We start from the raw sequence: 22,965 nt of genomic DNA, 5'->3' as shown, positions 1-22,965 counted from the left end.
ATTAGCTAAAGTCAAACCTCAGTGTAACAGACTGATAGGAGGAGAGGGGGTGTTGGTTTAAAAAAAAAAAAAATCCTTTGTACTGAAATGCTTGATGAAGCAGATTTGGTCCTTTGTAGGGAAAGCTTACCAGGCACACATACTTCAGCATATGGACAAAAGTTCAGTGCAGCAGAGTCAGTCTGTTGCTTCAATCCTTTGACTTACCAAGTATCTTGTCCATTGTATCCAAAAGCTGTTGTGTAAGTGTCTGTTTTATCAAGGTTTTACCGTATTGTATTTGGTACGTGTTATTTGTGACCCCAGTAATCCAGTGATAATTATCTATTTTTTATATTCTTTCTCATCCCTTATTTCATTTCTGTATCATAGAAATGATCACTGTCCCCTTTATAAAATGATGACTTTGTACAATACATACTGTATTACTTTTTATGATGATAATGCATAAAATGTAAGTGCATGTAGTGACATTTTTCTTCATTATCTTAACAAAATATAAAGTCATTTATAATAAAGACAATATGATGTGGATTAGGATTGGATCTGTCTTGCATGGGTGTCAGTATTGTTTTTATGAAAGATTTTAAATGTTGATATATCTTCAACAAAAATGCCATACTGCATGTCTAGGGTTATTAGAACCATGCATTCTTCAATTTGTTGAATAAGCATTTAACTTAAAAAGTTAAATTATAGTACTGTATTAGAATTACAATAAACAGAAGTGCAGTATGTATTGCTTAAAATGTAAGTTGTGCATTTTTTTTGTATTCATAATGTTAAGTATATGTATTCTTAAAAGAAAAGCTTTGTCAAAGGCACATATAGACTTGAGCATCCCATACTTGGTAAGGTCACAGAATATTTTTGTATATTTGTTTTAACACAATGTTTTGAGAAGTTAATGAGAGTACAGGTCGGCCATCACTAATCCAGCATAATTGGGACTTGTAGTGTGCCGGATTAGTGAGTTTGCCGGATTACAGTGCGGTTAGGTTAGGATACACTTAATTAACCTATCAGTAGAGACACATTCTGCTACATCTTTCTCATTTTCATCTCTGCTTTCTCCTCCACTGGCTTGCTGTTGTGGATTTACAACCATCTGCAAAATTTCTGAGTCAGTATAATGATGAAATTCGTGTCAGTATAATGATGAAATTTGAAATTATGCTAGCCGAAGTTAGTGCCGGATTACTGATGGAACTGGATGACTGATTGCCAGATTAGTGACGGCCGACCTGTATCACAATAATAAATATTCAGTGATCTTAGATATATGGAAGCATGTCTTTGCTTGCATTAGCAAGGTTTTGTGCTGTTCTGTATGTATGTATAGCCTTATAAGTGTTGCTTTTCTGACATAGCAAGTTGTAGCTATGTGTTCAGTGCATGATGGAACTACAAGCCATCACAAGACTCGAGACAATGTTGAAGTAGACAGACAGACACAAGTGAGTGCAACAAGCCTCAGCAACATCGCAATGGACACAACAACCTAGAATATAATCAGGGCACACTTAGACCCAGATCACCAGCAATTGTAAGGTAATGTGAGTTCCTAGTGTGTAGAGACCTAGTGGATATGTGTGTAGACTAATGTAACATATATGGACACTAATGACCAATTTTTCTGACTCATAAAGTAATGCTGACCAGTTAAGACTGTTTTTTCAGGTTGCTACAGACTGGACTCTACACAATACTCTTTAATGAATTGAAACTCAATACTTTAGAACAACTTTGTTCAGATTCAATATTATATTTAATTGGAAAGGTAAATCAGAGAAAATCAAATATCTGAGCATTACCATTCAACATAATTTTTTTTATAAACTTGTCTCATTACAGATAGCATTCACTGCTTAGAATTGGTACTCTTGTAATAATTTTCTGTATATACATTATGTAGTTTTTTCCTTTTAATTTATTTTATCTGCAATTACAGGTAGCTGAAGCTGATCATTGATAATACAGTATAATAATTTCATTTGCCAAAATGAATGTGTATGTGTGTGTGTGTGTGTGTACTCATCTATTGTACTTGCCTAATTGTGGTTGCAGGAGTCGTGTGTGTGTGTGTGTGTGTGTGTGTGTGTGTGTGTGTGTGTGTGTGTGTGTGTGTGTGTGTGTGCACTCACCTATTTGTATTCGCCTATTTGTGGTTGCAGGGGTCGAGTCATAGCTCCTGGCCCCACCTCTTCACTGATAGCTACTAGGTCCTCTCTCTCTCCCTGCTCCATGAGCTTTATCAAACCTTACACAAATAACCCGCACATAAAAGAGAGAAGCTTACGACGACGTTTCGGTCCAACTTGGACCATTTACAAAGTCACACTGTGTGACTTTGTAAATGGTCCAAGTCAGACTGAAACGTCGTCGTAAGCTTCTCTCTTTTATGTGCGGGTTATTTGTGTATCGTTCCAGTCACGGTATTGTGCCTTTTTTTGTTATTTATCAAACCTTATCTTAAAGCTATGTATGGTTCCTGCCTCCACTACATCACTAGCCAGACTATTCCACTTCCTGACAACTCTATGACTAAAATGCTTCTTAACATCCATTTGACTCATCTGAGTCTTCAGCTTCCAATTATGACCCCTTGTTTCTGTGTCCCATCTCTGGAACATCCTGTCTCTGACCACCTTGTCAGCTCCTCACAGTATTTTGTATGTTGTAATCATGTCTCCCCTAACCCTCCTGTCCTTTAGTGTTGTCAGGCCAATTTCCTTCAACCTTTCTTCATAGGACATTTTCCTTAGTTCTGGAACTAGTCTTGTTGCAAACCTTTGCACTTTCTCTAATTTCTTGACGTGCTTGACCAGGTGTAGGTTTCAAACTGGTGCTGCATACTCCAGTATGGGCCTGATGTACTTGGTGTACAGAGTCTTGAACAATTCCTTACTGAGGTATTGGACCACTATTCTCAGGTTTGCCAGGTGCCCACATGCAGCAGCAGTTATCTGGTTGATGTGTGCCTCAGATGTGCTCGGTGTTATACTCACCCCAAGATCCTTTGCCTTGAGTGAGGTTTGCAGTCTTTGGCCACCTAGCCTGTACTCTGCGGTCTTCTTTGCTCTTCCCCGATCTTCATAAATTTGCATTTGGCGGAGTTAAATTTGAGTAGCCAGTTGCTGGACCAGGCTTCTAGCCTGTCCAGGTCTTTTTGTAGTCCTACCTAATCTTCATCTGATTTAATTCTCCTCATTAACTTGCCAGGAGCAAGAGGCTAGTAACCCCTTCTCCTATATAAACTACTAAAAACGAGAAAAAGCAAAACTTTATAAACCTGGGATGTTTGAATGTATGTAGATGTAGTGCAGATGATAAGAAAGAAATGATTGCTAATGTTATGAATGAAAAGAAGCTGGATGTCCTAGCTTTAAGCAAAACAAAGCTGAAGGGGCTAGGTGAGTTTGAATGGTGAGGAATAAAGGGATTAAGTCAGGAGTATCTGAGAGAGTTAGAGCTAAGGATTGGTAGCAATAATGCCGAAGGATCAGTTATGGAAAGAGAAGAGGAAATATAAATGTATAAATTCAAGGATAATGTGGATTAAAGTAAGGGTTGGATGCAAAAAGTTGGTCATAATAAGTGTGTATGCACCTGGAGAAGAGAGGAGTGTAGAGGAGAGAGAGAGATTTTGGGAGATGTTTAGTGAGTGTGTAGGAACCTTTGAACCAAGTGAGAGAGTAATTGTGGTAGGGGACCTAAATGCTCAAGTAGGAGAAACGTTTAGAGAGGGTGTGGTAGGTAAGTTTGGGGTGCCACGTGTCTGATAATGGGGAGCCCCTGATTGAACTTTGTTTAGAAAGGGGTATGGTTATAGGTAATTCATATTTAAGAAAAAGAGGATAAATAAGTATACAAAATATGATATATAGAGTGTAATGACAGTATTGGGAGATAAAAGACTGTTGGGTAGACTTCAGGATGTACATGTTTATAGAGGCACCACAGATGTATCTGATCACTTTTTAGTTGTAGCTACAGTGAGAGTGAAAGGTAGATGTGATACAAGGAAAATGGAAGCAGCAAGCAAGTAAGAGAGAGGTGAAGGTTTATAAACTAAAGGAGGAGGCACTTAGGGTAAGATATAAACAACTATTGGAGGATATATGGACTAGTGAGATTATAGGCAATGGCATAGAAGATGTATGGGGTAAGTTTAAAAATGTAGTGTTAGAGTGTTCAACAGAAGTTTGTTATTACAGGACAATGGGTGTGGGAGGGAAGAAGAGCAATTGGTGGAATGATGATGTAAAGAGAGTAGTAAGAGAGAAAAAGTTAGCATATGAGAGGTTTTTACAAAGTAGAAGTGATGCAACGAAGGAGGAATATATGGAGAGAAAAGGAGAGGTTAAGAGAGTTGTGAAGCAGTGTAAAAAGAGAGCAAATGAGAGAGGTGGTGAGATGTTATCAACAAATTTTGTTGAAAATAAGAAAGTTTAGGAGTGAGATTAATACGAATGAATTTGATAATTGAAATTAGGAGAGAAGAGTTAGTAAATGGTTAGTTAGAGGTATTGAGAAGATGGAGGGAATATTTTGAGGAATTGTTAAATGTTGATGAAAATAGGGAAGCTGTGATTTCATGCATAGGGCAAGGAGGAATAACATCTTGTAGGAGTGAGGAAGAACCAATTGTGAGTGTGGGGGAAGTTCGTGAGGCAGTGGGTAAAATGAAAGGGGGTAAAGTAGCTGGGATTGATAAGATAAGATAAGATAAAGTTTATTTCTTTGTAAAGGTTACAATGTGTAATTACAATTTTGATTTGCAAAGTACAAAGATAGCCACTATCATGCCAGGACATTGTGGGCAGAATGGGCAGGTGGGGATATAGTTTTGGAGTGGTTAGTAAGTAAGTAAGTTTGTTCAGGTATACACAAATACAGTTACATAGATTATCATACATTGCAGCCTATGTGTAGAGAACCTAGGATAACCCAAAAAAGTCAGAGTGACTTATTTCCATTGGGGTTAGTGCTTCTATTTAATAAATGTATGGAAGAGGGTAAGGTACATAAGGATTAGCAGAGAGCATGCGTAGTTCCTTTGTATAAAAGCAAAGGAGACAAAAAAGTGTAAAAATTATACGGGAATAAGTCTGTTGAGTATACCTGGTAAAGTGTATGCCTGGAGTATACCTAGACAGGGTTTCGGGGGTCAATGCCCCTATCGCCTGGCCTGTGACCAGACTTCATGGTGGATCAGGGCCTGATCAACCAGGCTGTTACTGTTGGCCACATGCAACCCAACATACGAACCACAGCCCGGCTGGTCAGGTACTGACTTTAGGTGATTGTCCAGCGCCTTCTTGAAGACAGCCAGGGGTCTATTGGTAATCTCCCTTATGTATGCTGGGAGGCAGTTGAGCAGTCTTGTGCCCCTGACACTTATTGTGTTGTCTATTATTGTGCTAGTAGCACCCCTGCTTTTCATTGCGGGGATGTTGCATCGTCTGCCAAGTCTTTTGCTTTCATAGGGAATGATTTTCATGTGCAAGTTTGATACTAATCCCTCTAGGATTTTCCAAGTGTATATAATCATTTATCTCTCCTGCCTGCTTTCTAGGGAGTACAGGTTGAGGAAATTTAAGCATTCCCAGTAACTGAGGTATTTTATTACAGTTATGTGTTCTGTGAAGGTTCTCTATGCTTTCTAGGTCAGCAATTTCACCTGCCTTGAAAAGTGCTGTTAGTGTGCAGCAATATTCCAGCCTAGATAGAACAAGCGACCTGAAGAGTGTCATCATGGGCTTGGCATCCCTAGTTTTAAAGGTTCTCATTATCTATCCTGTCATTTTTCTAGCAGATGCAGTTGATACAATGTTGTGGTCTTTGAAAGTGAGATCCTCAGACATGATCACTCCCAGGTCTTTTACATTAGTTTTCCACTCTGTTGTGTAGATGGAACTTGTTTTATACTCTGATACAGTTTTAATTTCCTCACATTTTCCATATCGGTGTAATTGAAATTTCTCGTCATTGAATTTCATGTTGTTTTCTGTGGCCCATTTAAAGATTTGGTTGATGTCCGCCAGGAGTTTTGCAGTGTCTTCAATGGAGGACACTGTCATGCAGATTTGAGTGTCATCTGCAAAGGAAGACACGGTCCTGTAGCTTACATCCCTGTTTGTCAGATATGAGGATGAGTGAGGAACAGGATGGGAGTGAGTACTGTGGTTTATGGAACAGAGTTTTTCACAGTAGCTGCCTCAGACTTTACTCTGTTTACTACTACTCTTTGCGTTCTATATGTTAGGAAATTATAGATCCATCTACCAACTTTTCCTGTTATTCCTTTATCTCACATTTTGTGCACTATTACACCATGGTCACACTTGTAAAAGGCTTTTGCAAAATCTGTGTATACTACATCTGCATTTTGTTTATCTTCTAGGTCATCCAGAACCTTGTCATAATGGTCCAGTAGTTGGGACAGGGAGGAGCAACCTGCTCTAAACTCATGTTGCCCTGGGTTTTGTAACTGATGGGTATCTAGATGGGTGGTGATCTTGCTTCTTAGAACCCTTTCAAAGATTTTTATGATATGGGACGTTAGTGCTATCAATCTGTAGTTCTTTGCTTTTGCTTTAATGCCCCCTTTGTGGAGTGGGGGTATGTCTGTTGTTATTAGCAGCTGTGGGATGACCCCTGTGTCCATGCTCCCTCTCCATAGGATGTTAAAAGCACATGATAAGGGCTTCTTGCAGTTCTTGTTGAACACGGAGTACTATGAGTCTGGGCCTGGGGCAGAGTGCATGGGCATGGTATTTATTGCCCTTTCAAAGTCTTTTGGCATCAGGATAATATAAGATAGGTTTGAGTATGGAAGAAATGAATGTTTTCAGATATTTGGGAGCTGATGTGTCAGCAGATGGGTTTATGAAGGATGAGATTAACCATAGAATTGATGAGGGAAAAAGGTGAGTGGTGTGTTGAGGTATATGTGGAGACAAAAAAGGGAATGTATGAAAGTATGATGGTACCAGCATGCTTATATGGGTGTGAAGCTTGGGTTTTAAATGCTGCAGCGAGGAGGCTGTTGGAGGCAATGGAGATGTCCTGTCTAAAGGTGTGTGGTGTAAATATTATTTAGAGAATTCAAATTGTGGAAATTAGGAGAAGGTGTGGAGTTAATAAAAGTATTAGTCAGAGGGCTGAAGAGGGGTTGTTGAGGTGGTTTGGTCATTTAGAGAGAATGGATCAAAGTAGAATGACATGGAGAGCGTATAAATCTTTAGGGAGAGGAAGGCGGGGCAGGGGTCATCCTCGAAAAGGTTGGAGGGAGGGGGTAAAGGAGGTTTTGTGGGTAGGGGGCTTGGACTTCCAGCAAGCGTGCATGAGCGTGTTAGATAGGAGTGAATGGAGACAAATGATTTTTGGGACCTGACGAGCTGTTGGAGCATGAGCAGGGTAATATTTAGTGAAGGGATTCAGGGAAACCAGTTATTTATATATAGCCGGACTTGAGCTCTGGAAATGCCTGAACTTTAAAGGAGGGGTTTGGGATATTGGCAGTTTGTTGGGATGTGTAATAGGACAGTATATATATAATTGGGGCCCTGATATTGTAATTATTTCAGATCACTTTTTATTTTGTATCTTTATATATGCTTCTAAACTCTTGTATCTGGATGCCTCTGCAAAAACAGTAATTATGTATGAGTGAGGTGAAAGTGTTGAATGATGCTGAAAGTATTTTCATTTTGGGGATTTTCTTTCTTTTTGGGTCACCCTGCCTAGGTGGGAGGCAGCATATTCCTTGAAGGAATAAGCCTTGTGTATACCTCAAATGCCAGAGTTAATTCGTTCTAGACATAGGTTTGGATCTGTGTTGCTTAGGCTATCTTCCCAGTTTATATCACTTAGGACCTGGTTGACTTAGTCCCACCTTATGTTTTTGTTATTGAAGTTGAATTTGGTGAAGGCTTCCTTGTGACTGACCACATTTTGTTGGTCTGAGGCCTTGCGCATACTTGTCTGAACCTCTGTTATGTTGTGATCTGAATACAACCTCTCCTCACTTAACGACAGAGTTCCGTTCCTAGGACCTCGTCAATAAACGAATTCGTCGCTAAGTGAGGAGCATACTATAATGGTAGTGGGTTTGTGTCAGTCATCTTTGATGTTGTTTTAATGTTACCTTTGCACCTTTTATAACATTTCTGGTATATTTTTAAATGTTTATACAGTAGTGTACTTTACAGTGTTAGTCATGACATTATGCTGCCCCTCCCCCACACACATACCAAAACACAAACATACCATGAAAAATTATAATATATATATTTGCTCACTTACTGAGGTTTTAATACTTGGTGCTGTGTCCCTTATGCTCAATCACGTCTCTCAACCATGTAGAAAGACTCTCACACAAATTCTTGAGGGTTTGGGGAGATATATTATTCCATGCCTCATGTAGAGCAGCCTCCAGCCACAGGATCGAACTGATATCCTTGCCCAGTAAACTTCGTTTCACTATTGACCAGAAGTTCTCAATAAGGTTTAAGTCTGGAGAATTGCCTGGCCAGTCATTAAAGAACCTCACTTCACAGTCTTATGCCACTGAACTACAGATTTGGTGGTATGACACAGTGCACCATCCTTCATTAAAACCGTAGCCCCACACTTGTCAGACACCTCAGGTAAATTGTCATACAATAACTCCAGGTAATTAACTGGTTCATATACTGGTTTTTGGGAAGCACAAAGAGTTCACCAACACACTGAGCACTGAAACACCCCCCAAACCATGAGCGAGTCTGGGTGTTTGGTGGTCCCACAGGTGTAATGTGGGCTTAGTGGGTCACTACCTCTGGGCCGGTACACATGTCCCCCATGGTTACAGGTGACGGTGAAGGTTTCTTCATCACTCCAAAGTACTTCAGACCACTTTTGAGGATTCCAGTGAAGATATTTCTTTTCATAATCCAGCCTACATTTCTTCTGTGGCTTGGAGAGGATCGGTTTCTTAACCCTTTGAGGGTTGGTCACGTACTAGTATGTCATTGCAGCCAGGGTCGGTCACGTACTTGTACACGTAAATTCTAGCACCTTTAAATTGAGCGGGAGAGAGCTGGTAGACCTGCATGTGATAGAATGGGTCTATGAGGTAAGTGTGCATAGTAGGAAAAAAATCTATGCACCCACATTGCATTGTGGGATTGGTAATTCAGTGCACCTTTGTCACCAAGTCAAGCGGTAAGGAATACCTCACTCTCACACAGTGTGGGTGGTGGGGAAGGCAGTGTGGGTGGTAGGGAAGGGAGCGTGGGTTTGAGTAAACTGGCTGGCTGGCTCTCTGGCTGGCTGGCTCTCTGGCTGGCTGGCTCTCTGGCTGGCTGGCTCTCTGGCTGGCTGGCTGGCTCTCTGGCTGGCTGGCTGGCTCTCTGGCTGGCTGGCTCTCTGGCTGGCTGGCTCTCTGGCTGGCTGGCTCTCTGGCTGGCTAGCTCTCTGGCTGGCTGGCTCTCTGGCTGGCTGGCTGGCTGGCTCTCTGGCTGGCTGGCTCTCTGGCTGGCTGGCTCTCTGGCTGGCTGGCTGGCTCTCTGGCTGGCTGGCTCTCTGGCTGGCTGGCTCTCTGGCTGGCTGGCTCTCTGGCTGGCTGGCTCTCTGGCTGGCTGGCTCTCTGGCTGGCTGGCTCTCTGGCTGGCTGGCTCTCTGGCTGGCTGGCTCTCTGGCTGGCTGGCTCTTTGGCTGGCTGGCTCTCTGGCTGGCTGGCTCTCTGGCTGGCTGGCTCTCTCTCTGGCTGGCTTTCTATCTGGCTGGCTGGCTCTCTGGCTAGCTGGCTGTCTGTCTCACAGATACACATAAATACAATTATACATAATGCAAATTACCTAGGAAAACCCAAAAATCCAAACTGGCAAATAATATGTATCAGGACTCAGATGTGAAGCAGTGACTACTGCATCGTGTGTAATACGTGTTGGTTCACTAGTGGCTCTCTTTGAGACAGAGACAGAGAGAGAGAGAGAGACAAGCAGACAGATAGACAGACATGTTTATGTGTAAAGTGAAAACAAATAAAGCAAAGGCATTGTATCCTCATCAAATGTCACCACTGTCATTAGTGGAGTGATAAGATAAGACAAAGGACACACGTCTTACACCATGCTTCAATTATTATTATTATATTCTCCCATGTATCCTAGGTAATTTACACTATAATTGTATTTATGTGTACCTGTGAGACAGAGCTAGCCAGCCAGCCGGTCAGCTAACTGGTCAGCCAGCCATCCAGCTAACTGGTCAGCCAGCCATCCAGCTGCCTGCCAGCCATGTTGTTTACACAAATCCACACTCCCTTCCTCACCAAAACATTGCTGGGACCTATAAATACTAGACAGTAGTATGTGACTAAAATAAGTGAAAAATGCTCACCTATCAATGTATGTGCAGTTATTGTGTAGTATACAACGAGTGTATATATCCAATATATGGCTTATATTGGTCTCACAGGCCATAAAAGTTACTTGAAGAAATAAAATGTTAAAAAATAAAAGAAAAAAGTAGAAAAAATATACTATTACCACGTGACCGGCAGTCGGCAATGTTGCCATAAGCGGCTCACTTTCTGTCAACTTCACGCCTCCATTTCTCAGTAAGCATTGATAGCAATTTTTTTTTTTTTTGGCCTATAACACTGACAAAAATTTGCTGTCATTTCATGAGAAAAAATAATTTTTTTTTTTTTTTTTTTTTTGAAAAATTTTCAACCCTGAGAACAAGTTTGGGAGAGGGCCTGTCGACCCTGAGAGGGTTAAACTGGCAGTGACTACTGTAACCCAGTTCTGACACATGTCTGTTAACAGTTCTTACAGATACCTCTGAAAGAAGTTGTAGGTTCTTTTCTTTCAGTTCTCTAGCAGTTATCTTAGATGTACTCTCTAACTGCTTTAACACAGTTAAGGTACGAACAGATGTCTTCTTCTAGGGGTCAGGCCGAGGTTTGGCAGACGGTAACTTGACCCCACCACCAGCCTTGAATGCTCACACACACCAACGTTCTCCACTATTTCTTTCGTCTGGTGTCCAGTTTTGTGAATCCCTATGATTTGAACTATAGTTTCAGGTTTTAAAGACTTCCTTTTACCCATAATCAAACATGCATAGCCCCAAAATCAAAGGGAACACCGGACAAAAGATGGGGTGGATGAGAGACAAAAGTGCAAAACTTCCTCTCATCATGACAGCCACATGAGCACTGAGGAGTCACTGTGGAGTGTGGTGGCAGGCTATGACCTCATGCTAATGAAAAAAGACCCCCCTGTATGGTAGACTTTTGATTTTCATCACAACACTATGTCGGGGCACTCACCCGGCATAATACCGTGACTAGCACTGTATATTGTAATAAACAGAATAGAGGAAATTTATTCTAATATGCATTATTTAGGTATGCTTACTGGTCAGAGACCCCCATCGTAAGTCCGAGTTATCGTTAAGTGAGTACATCGCTAAGTGAGGAGAGGCTTTATATTGTTTTTGATTAGGTAATATTACATATCAGATCATCATTGTTAGTGAAGATGAGGTCCAGTGTATTCTCCAGTCTTGTTGGCTCTATTATTTACTGGTTTAAAGTGAATTTAATACAGAGATTTAAAAGCTTGTGTTTGTGTGAGTTTTCATCTGAGCTGTCTCCTGGGGTTATCTCTGCTACAGCATTATTTGCTACATTCCTTTATGTTAGGTGCCTTAGGTTGAAATCCCCCCCGCCCTTTTCCCTTTGCTTGTTCACTCTGTTGCATCTGTATAGATTATAACCTGGGATCCATATTTCATTGTCAAGGTGATCCTGTATGCGGGTCTCTTTGAGAACCATGAACATTGCATTTGACTCTGTAAGTAGTCCATGAATGAAAGGTATTTTTTTGTTCATTGCTGGCTTTACACCCTGTATATTTGCAAAGATGAATGTCGTCGCATTGGTGGTAGAATTATTATTGAAAGAATTAAGAAAAAGATGGAGAGTAGGATAACAGATGAACAAGAAGGCTTTAGGAAGGGTAGGAGGTGTGTAGACTAAGTGTTTACAGTGAAGCATGTAGGTGAACAGTATTTAGATGAGAGTAGAGAGGCTTTTGTGGCATTTATGGTTTTGGAAAAGGTGTATAATAGGGTGGATAAGGGGGCAATGTCGCAGATGTTGCAAATATACAGAATAGGAGGTAGGTTATTGAAAGCAGTGAAGAGTTTTTACGAGGATTGTGAGGCTCAGGTTAGACTATGTAGGAGAGAGGGAGATTATTTCCCAGTAAAAGTAGGCCTTAGACAGGGATATGTGATGTCACCATGATTGTTCAATATATTTATAGATGTAGTTGTAGAAGTGAATGCTCAGTTGTTGGCAAGAGGTGTGGGAGTTAAAAGATAAAGAATCTAACACAAAGTGGGAGTTGTCACAGTTGCTCTTTGTTGATGACACTGTGCTTTTGGGAGATTCTGAAGAGAAGTTGCAGAGGTTGGTGCATGAATTTGGTAGAGTATGTAAAAGAATGAAATTAAAAGTGAATATAGGAAAGAGTAAGGTGATGAGGATAACAAAAAAATTAGGTAATAAAAGATTGGATATCAGATTGGAGGGAGAGAGTATGGAGGAGGTGAATGTATTCAGATATTTGGGAGTGGACATGTCAGCAGATGGATCTATGAAAGATGAGGTGAATCATAGAATTGATGAAGGAAAAAAGGTGAGTGGTGCACTGAGGAGTTTGTGGAGACAAAGGACTTTATCCATAGAAGCAAAGAGGGGAATGTATGAGAGTATAGTTATACCAATGCTCTTATATGAGTGGTAAGTGTTGCAACAAGGAGAAGGTTGGAGGTAGTGGAGATGTCATGTCTGAGGGCAATGTGTGGTGTGAATATAATGCAGAGAATCTGTAGTTTGGAGATTAGGAGGAGGTGCGGGATTACCAAAACTATTATCCAGAGAACTGAGGAAGGGTTATAGAGGTGGTTAGGACATGTAGAGAGGATGGAATGAAATAAAATGACTTGAAGAGTGTATAAATCTGTAGTGGAGGGAAGGCGAGGTAGGGGTCAGCCTAGGAAAGGTTGGAGGGAGGGGGTAAAGATGGTTTTGTGTGCAAGGAGGCTTGGACCTACAGCAAGCATGCGTGAGTGTGCTAGAAAGGAGCGAATGGAGACAAGTGTTTTTTAGGACTTGATGTGCTGTTGGAGTGTGAGCAAGGCAACATGAAGGGATTCAGCCAAACCAGCAGGCCTACACTCTGAAGGAAGGGTGTTAATGTTGCAGTCTTATAACAGTAGTGTGAGCAGTGCACACCGTTGGCAAGACAGTGTTGGAGTGAATGATGATAAAAGTTTTTCCTTTCTTTAGGCCACCCTACCTTGGTGGGAAACGGCCAATGTGTTAATAATAAAAAAAACATTAACTTCACATCATCTGCAAACAGGAACACTTCTGAGTCTATCCCTTCAGTCATGTCATTCACGTATACAAAAAATGGCACTGGTTCTAAGGTTGACCCCTGTGGAACCCTGCTTGTCACAGGTGCTCACTTTGTCACCTTGTCACATGCCATGACTCATTGTTGCCTTCCTGTCAGTTATTCCCCAATTCATTGCAGTGCCCTTCCTGTTATGCATGCCTGATCCTCTAGCTTTTGCACTATGCTCTTGTGAAGAACTGTGTTGAAGGCCTTGCAGCCCAAGAAACTGCAGTCTACCTACCCTTCTCTCTCGTGTCTTACTTCCATTACCTTGTCATTAAACTCCAGTAGGTTTGTGACACAGAATTTTCCTTCCCTGAATCTCTGCTGGTTGTCGTTTATAAGTGACAGCAGAGACCAGTGCCACATCAGTGACACTAGTCTGTAGTTTAGTGCCTCGTGTCTGTCTCCTTCCTTAAAAATGGGGGCTATATATTTGCCGTCTTCCATACCTCAGATAGCTGCCCAGTTTTAATGGATGTGTTGAAAATTGTTGTTAGTGGCACACATAGCATCTCTGCTCCCTCTCTAAGGACCAATGGAGAGATGTCATCCGGTCCCACCACCTTTGAGGTATCAAGTTCACTTAGCAGCTTCACCTCCTCCTTGGATGTGTGTAGTTCATCCAGTACTTGTTGGTATATTCCTTGTTGGTGTACCCCCCTGTTCTGACTTCCTGAAGTCCTTTCTGTCTCCACTGTAAATGCTACCTTAAATTTCATGTTGAGCTCCTCTAATACTTCTTGGTCATTTCTTGTGAGCTCTCCACCTTCCATCCTCAGCCTGATTACCTAGTCCAGGATTGTTGTCTTCCTCCTGATGTGGCTATACAACAGCTCTGGGTCAGACTTGACTTTTGATGCTATGTCATTTTCATACTGTCGCTGGGCCTCCCTCCTTATCTGTGCATACTTGTTTCTGGCTCTTTGACTAATCTCTTTATTTTTCCTGGGTCCTTTGTCTTTTGTATTTTTCCATTCTCTACTGCACTTAGTTTTTGCCTCCCTACACCTTTGGGTAAACCAAAGGCTCATTCTGATCTTCCCATTATTTCTGTTGCCCTTGGGAACAACCCTTTCTTCTGCCCCCATACATTTTGTTGTCATGTAGTCCATCATTTCGTTTACTGATCTTCCTAACAATTCTCTTTCCCACTGAATCTCCTGCAGGAAGTGCCTCATGCCTTTTTGTAGTTTGGCTTTTCCCATCCTGCTCCTGTTACCTTCTCCACTTGTAACTCTACTATGTATTTAAAGCTCAGAACCATGTGATCACTAGCTCCTAGGGCCCTTTTATATGTGATGTCCTTGATATCTGAGCTATTCAAGGTGAATATGAGGTCCAATCTTGTTGGTTTATCTTCGCCTCTCACTCTGGTAGTGTCCCTAACATGTTGATGCACGAGGTTTTCGAGTACCACATCCATCATCTTGGCTCTTCATGTTTTGGGACCCCCATGTGGCTCCAGGTTTTCCCAATCAATCTTCTTGTAATTGAAATCACCCATAACTAGTAACTTTGCTCTACCTGTGTGAGCTCTTCTGGTCACCTCAGCTAGTGTGTCCACCATTGCTCTGTTGCTCTCTTCATGTTCTTCTCTTGGCCTCCTGCAGTTCTGTGGCAGGTTGTACATCACTTCAATGACTACCTTATATCCCCCAGACTGAATTGTACCTACTATGTAGTCCCTTTCGCCCATTTCGTCCATTCCTTCCATTTCCTCAAATCCCCATCAGTTTTTAATGAGCAGTGCAACTCCCTCTCCCTCCTCTCTGCTCCTCAGGATCTGAGTGGTAAGATTGTGTCTGTTATCATCCCAGTGAGTTTCATTTCTGTGAGTGCTATGATGTCTTGATTCTTTAATGGTGCTCCTCACACTTATTTGTTATTCCGTCTGCATTCGTATACCAAACCTTCAACTTCTTTTCTAAAACTGTGGTCTGGGGAGAATGTTGGGGTTGGGGAAGTAGAAGACCTGGCAGGGAACCATGGGGGGGTTGCTGTGGGGGTGGAGTTTGTGATCAATGGGGTGGGGCAGCAGGTACATGTGTGGATTTTGGGCTAGATTGTTTGGTTGCATTGGGGTTGTCGTGGTTGAGGTCCTTCTGTAGGTGGTCCTGAGGGAGGTTGTATTTGCTGTTCTTCCTGAGTCTGGGTTCTCCTATTCATCTCTGTCTTGCCTCTCTTTCCTCCTTGTGTCTTTGTACCCTCTCTTTCAGTGTCTGCCTTTCCTCTTGTGTTCTGTCGCAGTCAAGGTGTGTGGGCATGTGCGTACGCATGTGTGTGCATGTTCGTGTGTGTGTGTACATGCGTGCGTGATGCGTGCATTCACATACGTACACTCACTTATACATATATGGTTGCAGGGGTCAAGTCATGCATGTGCTTGCATGCATGTGCTCACCTATATGTGGTTTCAGGGATTGAGTCACAGCTCCTGGCTCTGTGTGTATGTGTGCACCCCACAGATGTAAACTACAGGCCAGTATCAAACTAACTGTTGCTATCCAAAATCTAAATCTTTGGGAAACTTCTGCACAAGAGATTATATTCTTTTTTAACAGTGCAAAGCATCCTCAACCCCTGCCAGTTTGGCTTCAGGAAAAGCAAAAGCACAAACAACGCAGTTGTAAAAATGCTAGACCTGCTTTACACAGCACTCAGAAAAAATGAATATCCATCAGGATTCTTTATCGACCTAAGGAAAGCTTTTGATAAAGTAGACCACAGCATCCCACTCCACAAACTTGATCATTATGGTATAAGAGGCCACGCACGTACACATTTCAAATCCTACCTTACTGACAGGTATCAGTACATCTCTATTAAGGACACAACCTCATCAATAAGACCACTAGATACTGGAGTACCACAGGGAAGTGTCCTTGGTCCCCAGCTCTTCCTCTTATACATCAATGATCTGCCTAATGTATCACAACACCTTAAACCTATTCTCTTTGCTGATGACATGACTTATGTCATCTCCCACCCTAATCTTGCCTCACTCAACGTTATTGCTAATGAAGAGCTTGTAAAAATATTGTCCTGGATGACTGCTAATAAATTAACACTTAGCATTGACAAAACCCTCTACATTATGTTTGGGAACAGAACAGGTGTTGCCCAGCTGAACATAACAATTGACAACACTCCAATTGCTAAACATAATGAGGGCAAATTCCTGGGCCTGCACCTTGACAGCAACCTGAAATTCAACACCCATATCCAACAAATAACAAAAAAAGTATCCAAAACACTTGGGTTCCTCTCTAAGATACGTTACTACGTACCAAAATCGGCCCTACTCACACTATACTATTCACTCATCTATCCTTACCTTACCTATGCTATTTGTGCCTGGGAATCAACAGCAGCAACTCACCTAAAGCCAATAATAACCCAACAGAAAGCCGCAGCAAGAATTATCACGCTAGACAACACACCCCCCACTCATTAAAAACCTAAACCTACTCACTGTACAGAACATTCATACCTACTACTGTGCAACCTACATTTACAGAACCATAAATTCTAATATTAACCCTGAACTAAAACACTTTCTTGATAGTTGCAACAGAACCCATAGATGCAATACCAGACATAAAAATCTCTACGACATTCCTCGTGTTGATGTACATAAAAGGGCCTAAAATCTGGAACTCCATGCCTGAAAACTCTAGAACCACAGACTCGATCACCATTTTCAAAACTACCGTTAAAAAACATCTTATCTCCCTAACACACCCCATCATCAGCTAACCAAATGAAAAGCACCTAATTCTCTTTTTTTGCATCATGAACACATCCAAAACAATATATACAGTCTTACTCTTGTTGTCTGTAATTCCCCCTAATTTACACTTACACTCACCCAGATGACTATCAATATAAAATTCCTAATATAGCTATTGCCTATTAAATCTTAAGTTAGTTCTAAGTTTGCATAAAATACACTGACAATATATGAGCTTTAAAAGAAACACTGTATCATGCCAAGACAAATCCAATCCCATTACTAAATTTACCATTTGAATTATTGTTAAATGTTTTGTACAACTTCACTGTTATAAATCTAATTATGTATGTATCTAATAATGTATATTAAAAATGCACTGCTCCATAACCTATATCAATATAGAGTAAGAATTAGTATTAGTCTGCCCGAAATGCCTAGGCATGCTAGTGGCCTTCTTTTGTATTTAATGTTTTATAACACTTAAACCACACATTGTAAGCTTCTACAAGAAAATAAACATTTGAATTTGAATTTGTGTATGCATGTATGGATGTGCGCACACACTCACCTATATGTGGTTGCAGGGGTCAAGTCACAGCTCCTGACTGTGTGTGTGTGTACTCACCTATACGTATATGGTTGCAAGGATCGAGTTACGGCTTCTGGCTTCTTTGTGTATGTGTATATATGTGTGTGTGTGTGTGTGTGTGTGTGTATGTAATTGAAAATCATTGGTGTTGATAGTTGGTAATGCTCTAACATACAGAAAGACTATATTTATTTATAGGTGCAATATATACATGTATTATGCCACATATAAAATATCAGGGAATGCATTGTTTTTAGTAATTACTTGTTATTGATACTGTATAGTAATATGAGAAATAGGTAGTTTATCTTGTAGAACATTTACTGTATGAACTTACAAATATTATACTTTTATTTAATGGATAACATTTTGAATTTTTTTTTTATTAAAATTCAGTTTTTTATAGTATAATATACACAATTTAATGTGAGTGAATACTACTCTGAAAGGGAGTCAAAATTATGAAACAAAAGTTTTTTTTAATACTGCATCTATATTTTGATTCAGAATGTATATGCCTTCTTGCATTGTCTTGACAGTGAGTCACAAATTTGGCTATGGACTGATGGATGCTGGCAAGCTGGTAGAGTTGGCAGAAAAATGGACAACTGTACCACCTCAGCATGTTTGCCAGAGTATTAAGGACCGAACTGATCAGTAAGTATTAGATCAAGATGGTGGTTTTCAGCAGTTGCTTGTGTTTTGCAAATTTAACAAAAGCTGAACAAATTTAGACCAATGTCAGATGAAAAGACAAATATTCAACAAAGTTGTTTGCCTGTGTTTCACCACAGCATTTCCATTGTTGGGAAATTGGTGATGCTAACCTTGAAAAACAGCATTTATTCTAATATTCTGTATTTTTAAAACTAAGTTTGTCATTTGATGATCAAGGAATAATATTATTTGTGTATTGTTCCAGTCATGGTGTTGTGCCTTTTTGTTCGTCATTCAGTTTATTGGCAAGGAAGACTCAGAAAGGAGGTTTATCTCTCCTTACATTTTCTTCATAAGTTAACTAACATTCTGTATTCTTTCAGATAATATTAACCAATCTTGAACCATTTATCCTTGGCTATGAAAATACTTTCCATAAAATTTTAGCATGTAATTATAATCTCCGGGATTCAGTGTAATTGAAATCTTTCAGTTTTCACTTGAGTTGTAGAGGAATTTACTCCTAGAAACCCTGAAGATTTTATGTTAATTACTTCCTGGATGGTTGAAAAATGTCCTAAAGGACAAGGAATGACCAATTTTGTGGTCGTGATTTTAGAGGGAGCTGATATATTTTAATGATGAGCACTGTATATAGGTATCACATTTTTTTTCTTTTTTTTTCTTTCTTTTTGGACCACCCAGCCTCAGTGGGAAATGGCCGATGTGTTAAAAAAAAGTATTTACAATCTAATTTTATTAAAGGCAATTACTGAATAAAATTGTAATTAATAGTAGTGCCAATAATTACAAAATAAACATGGCATGTCTAGACCCAGAACCATAAGGAATACAGTACTTATTGCTAGATTACAGATTACTGTACTGTATCTTCCTGTAATGTGAGGGTAGCCTGTAGGTCAAAATTCATCCAGACTGGCTTATATAATTTTTTAAGCAAGAATATCTGCCAAATACAAACTATTTTCCCTTGTGAATGATGTGTTAATCATATTTTTGTCATTATTTTTGTAGGTGATCTGTAATCCAAACACCTTACTCTTTATATTTCCAAAATCAAACAAACTGTAATCTGGTTCTCATTACTTAGTTGTGATGTTCTATAACAGTAAGAAAATTTTACTCTTGATATCTCCAAAACCAAATAGAAAATTTAATTGGTAATATCCTCTACCCTTTTTTCTTTCCACCCCAGTTCTATATACTTTCTTAGTCTTCCTTTTCTGCTCCACCCTCTCTATCTACTCATACCACCTCAGAAAACCATCATCAACCCTCTGAATTATACTTTTGATAATTCCATGCTCAGAATTTTCTACATAATATTCACACCCCACATTGCTCTCAAACATGATGTTGCTACTTCTTCCAGCTTCCTCCACTGAAAACTCTTGCTTCACACCCATGTAAAAGTGTTGGTACCACTATACTCTAGTACATTCCCCATTTTACCTCCATGGATGAACTTTGCCTTCACAGATGCTTCAATCCCCCCCCCCCCCTCATCCATTCTTTAGTTCACCTCTTCTTTCAGTGAACCATACATGAACAAGTCCAGCCCAAATACATGTATATGAAAACATTTACTTCCTCTGTACTCCCTGCCTCCAACCTGATATTAAGTCTTTAAGATAAGATAAGAGATAAGATTTCGTTCGGATTTTTAACCCCGGAGGGTTAGCCACCCAGGATAACCCAAGAAAGTCAGTGCGTCATCGAGGACTGTCTAACTTATTTCCATTGGGGTCCTTAATCTTGTCCCCCAGGATGCGACCCACACCAGTCGACTAACACCCAGGTACCTATTTGCTGCTAGGTGAACAGGACAACAGGTGTAAGGAAACGTGTCGAAATGTTTCCACCCGCCGGGAATCGAACCCGGGCCCTCCGTGTGTGAAGCGGGAGTTTTAGCCACCAGGCCACCATAGTTTTTTGTTACTCTCATCACATTTTTTTTTCTATTTTTTACCTCACAAATTCATCACCAACATTTGCACTTTTTCTTCAGAATCTCCCCAAAAAACTGAGTCATTGGCAGAGAATAACTATGATAATTCCCACTCTATTAAAAATTCATTTTTTTTTTTTTAAGTCAGACCTCTCCCCAATAACCTAGCATTAACTTCTTTTATAACTCCATTTATAAATACAGTGGTACCTCGGGATATGAACAGCTAAAAACTCAAACAGTTATGCAAGTGTATTTATGTAAGTACGTACTTTTGTAAGTGAATTTTTGGGGGTCTGAAACAGATTAATCTAATTTACATTATTCCTTATGGGAACAAATTCATTCAGTATCGGCACTTGAACAGCCTTCTGGAATGAATTAAGTTCGTGTCCCTAGGTACCACTGTATATTAAACAACCATAGTGACATCGTATATCCCTGTCTAAGGTCTATTTTTACTGGAAAATAGGCCCTTTTTCTCCTACATTCTTTTACTTGAGCCTCACTTTCTGTATAAAAACTGTACTGCTTTTAGTGACCAATGCCATTTCCATGCATTTGCAACATTTCTCACACTGCCCACTATCTATGTTATCATGTAACTTTTCTATATCCTCAAATACAACAGAGCCCCTTACCATTATTTTTTTGTGCAATGTAGAACCCCTTGCCATTATTTTTTATGCATTAAAAAGTCCCTTATCATTTTTTAACACTCCGGCCATCTCCCACCAGGGTAGGGTGACCCGACCAGTGACAGAGCACAACACTTTCGCTTTAACTCATTCAGTCACTGTCTTGCCCTTACTATTATCTAGATAAGTATTATTCACTTATATGCTTCTATGTAAACACTTGGTGAACACATCTCCCCCTATTTTTTAACACAATAGCTGTCTCCCAGGTAGGTAGTAGGTTGGTAGACAGCAACCGCCCAGGGAGGTACTACCGTCCTGCCAAGTGAGTGTAAAATGAAAGCCTGTAATTGTTTTACATGATGGTAGGATTGCTGGTGTCTTTTGTCTGTCTCATAAATATGCAAGATTACAGGTAAGTCTTGCTACTTCTACTTACACTTAGGTCACACTACACATACATGTACAAGCATATATATACACACCCCTCTGGGTTTTCTTCTATTTTCTTTCTAATTCTTGTTCTTGTTTATTTCCTCTTATCTCCATGGGGAAGTGGAACAGAATTCTTCCTCTGTAAGCCATGTGTGTCGTAAGAGGCGACTAAAATGCCGGGAGCAAGGGGCTAGTAACCCCTTCTCCTGTATATATTACTAAATTTAAAAGGAGAAACTTCAGTTTTTTCTTTTGGGCCACCCCACCTCAGTGGGATACAGCTGGTACGTTGAAAGAAGAAAGAAGAAGCTGTCTCCCACTGAAGCAGGATGACCCAAAAAAAAGAAGAAATGTAAAATTTTTCTTCTTTTTATATTTAACATTTTATACAGGAGAAGGGGTTGCTAGCCCCTTCTTTCCAGCATTTTAGTTGCCTCTTATGACATAGAGTACATAACTTACGGAGGAATGATTCTTCTCCATTTTCCCATGGAGATGAAAGGAAGTAAATAAGAACAAGGAGCTGTTAGTTGAATATATTTATTATGCACCCCATACCCATCCTGTGGGTGGTAATCAAAAGATTACAGAGGTACATAGTGGGTCCAGGGACTGGGCCCCAAAGTTTTGATAGCTGAACAAGTTACAAAGGTAATGAACTCCAGGAAGATATAGTCACAGTCATGACAAGTTACAAAGGTAATGAACCATCTAGACATCTATACATGGTTACAATCATGAACAAATTACAAAGTAACGAGCCATTCACACATCCACACCTGGTCACAGCTGTAATGAGTTATTACTTAGATGGATGTGTATACTTATATGTAGACATGCCTGTGTAGTGTGATTTAAGTGTAGGTAGAAGTATCAAGGCATACATTTTTTTTACATCTTTACGAGACACAAAGAAGAGAAACCAGCAATCCTACTAGTGTAAAACAATTACTGGTTTCTATTTAACATTCATTTGGCAGGATGGTAGTATCTTCTTGGGTGGTTTTTTTCTACCATCCTACTACAGGTTGGCCATCACTAATCCAGCATTCAGTAATCCAGAACTAATTTCAGCTAGCATAATTTAAAATTTCTGGGGTCGCCACACCAACCTGCCACTGCTGTTTGGTGGTTCTACTTACTGCATAAATCATTCAAATTTCTTATTCTCCATTGTTATAACTTGCTCACTTTTAGCCCTAGCCATGGTTTCAACAAATAAAAGAAATGCTTCTCATTGTGTAAAGCACATCCACTGTACATTGTTCACAAAAGTGGCTTTAAAGCTACTATCGGTTGCCACGAGCTCAGCTCACTCAGATAAGCTGTGACCAGTAAATTTGGGCCTACATATGAGAGAATAGGTCTGTGTGGTAAATGTGCACTATATAAAAAAATCCTGCAGCACACAGTGCATTATGAGAAAAAGCGGCTACTGTGCTTTTGGTATACAACAGCAACTTTGCGGTGTATTT

At 40.2% G+C, this 22,965-nt stretch overlaps 1 protein-coding gene across 2 annotated transcripts in view; it reads left to right on the top strand.

Annotated features, from left to right (window-relative positions):
• Window positions 1-22,965, top strand: part of Fur2 (furin-like protease 2) — a 1,176,928-nt gene that overhangs the window by 1,047,486 nt on the left and 106,477 nt on the right. For both annotated transcript variants that reach the window (XM_070083390.1, XM_070083389.1), the window contains exon 10: window positions 18,331-18,448. In XM_070083390.1, coding sequence (XP_069939491.1) covers window positions 18,331-18,448 — 118 coding nt within the window. The remainder of the gene's footprint in view (window positions 1-18,330; window positions 18,449-22,965) is intronic.

This window comes from Cherax quadricarinatus, chromosome 9, assembly GCF_038502225.1.
Source record: "Cherax quadricarinatus isolate ZL_2023a chromosome 9, ASM3850222v1, whole genome shotgun sequence".
NCBI classification, from domain to species: domain Eukaryota; kingdom Metazoa; phylum Arthropoda; class Malacostraca; order Decapoda; family Parastacidae; genus Cherax; species Cherax quadricarinatus.
This window is presented reverse-complemented; position numbering and strand designations above follow the sequence as displayed.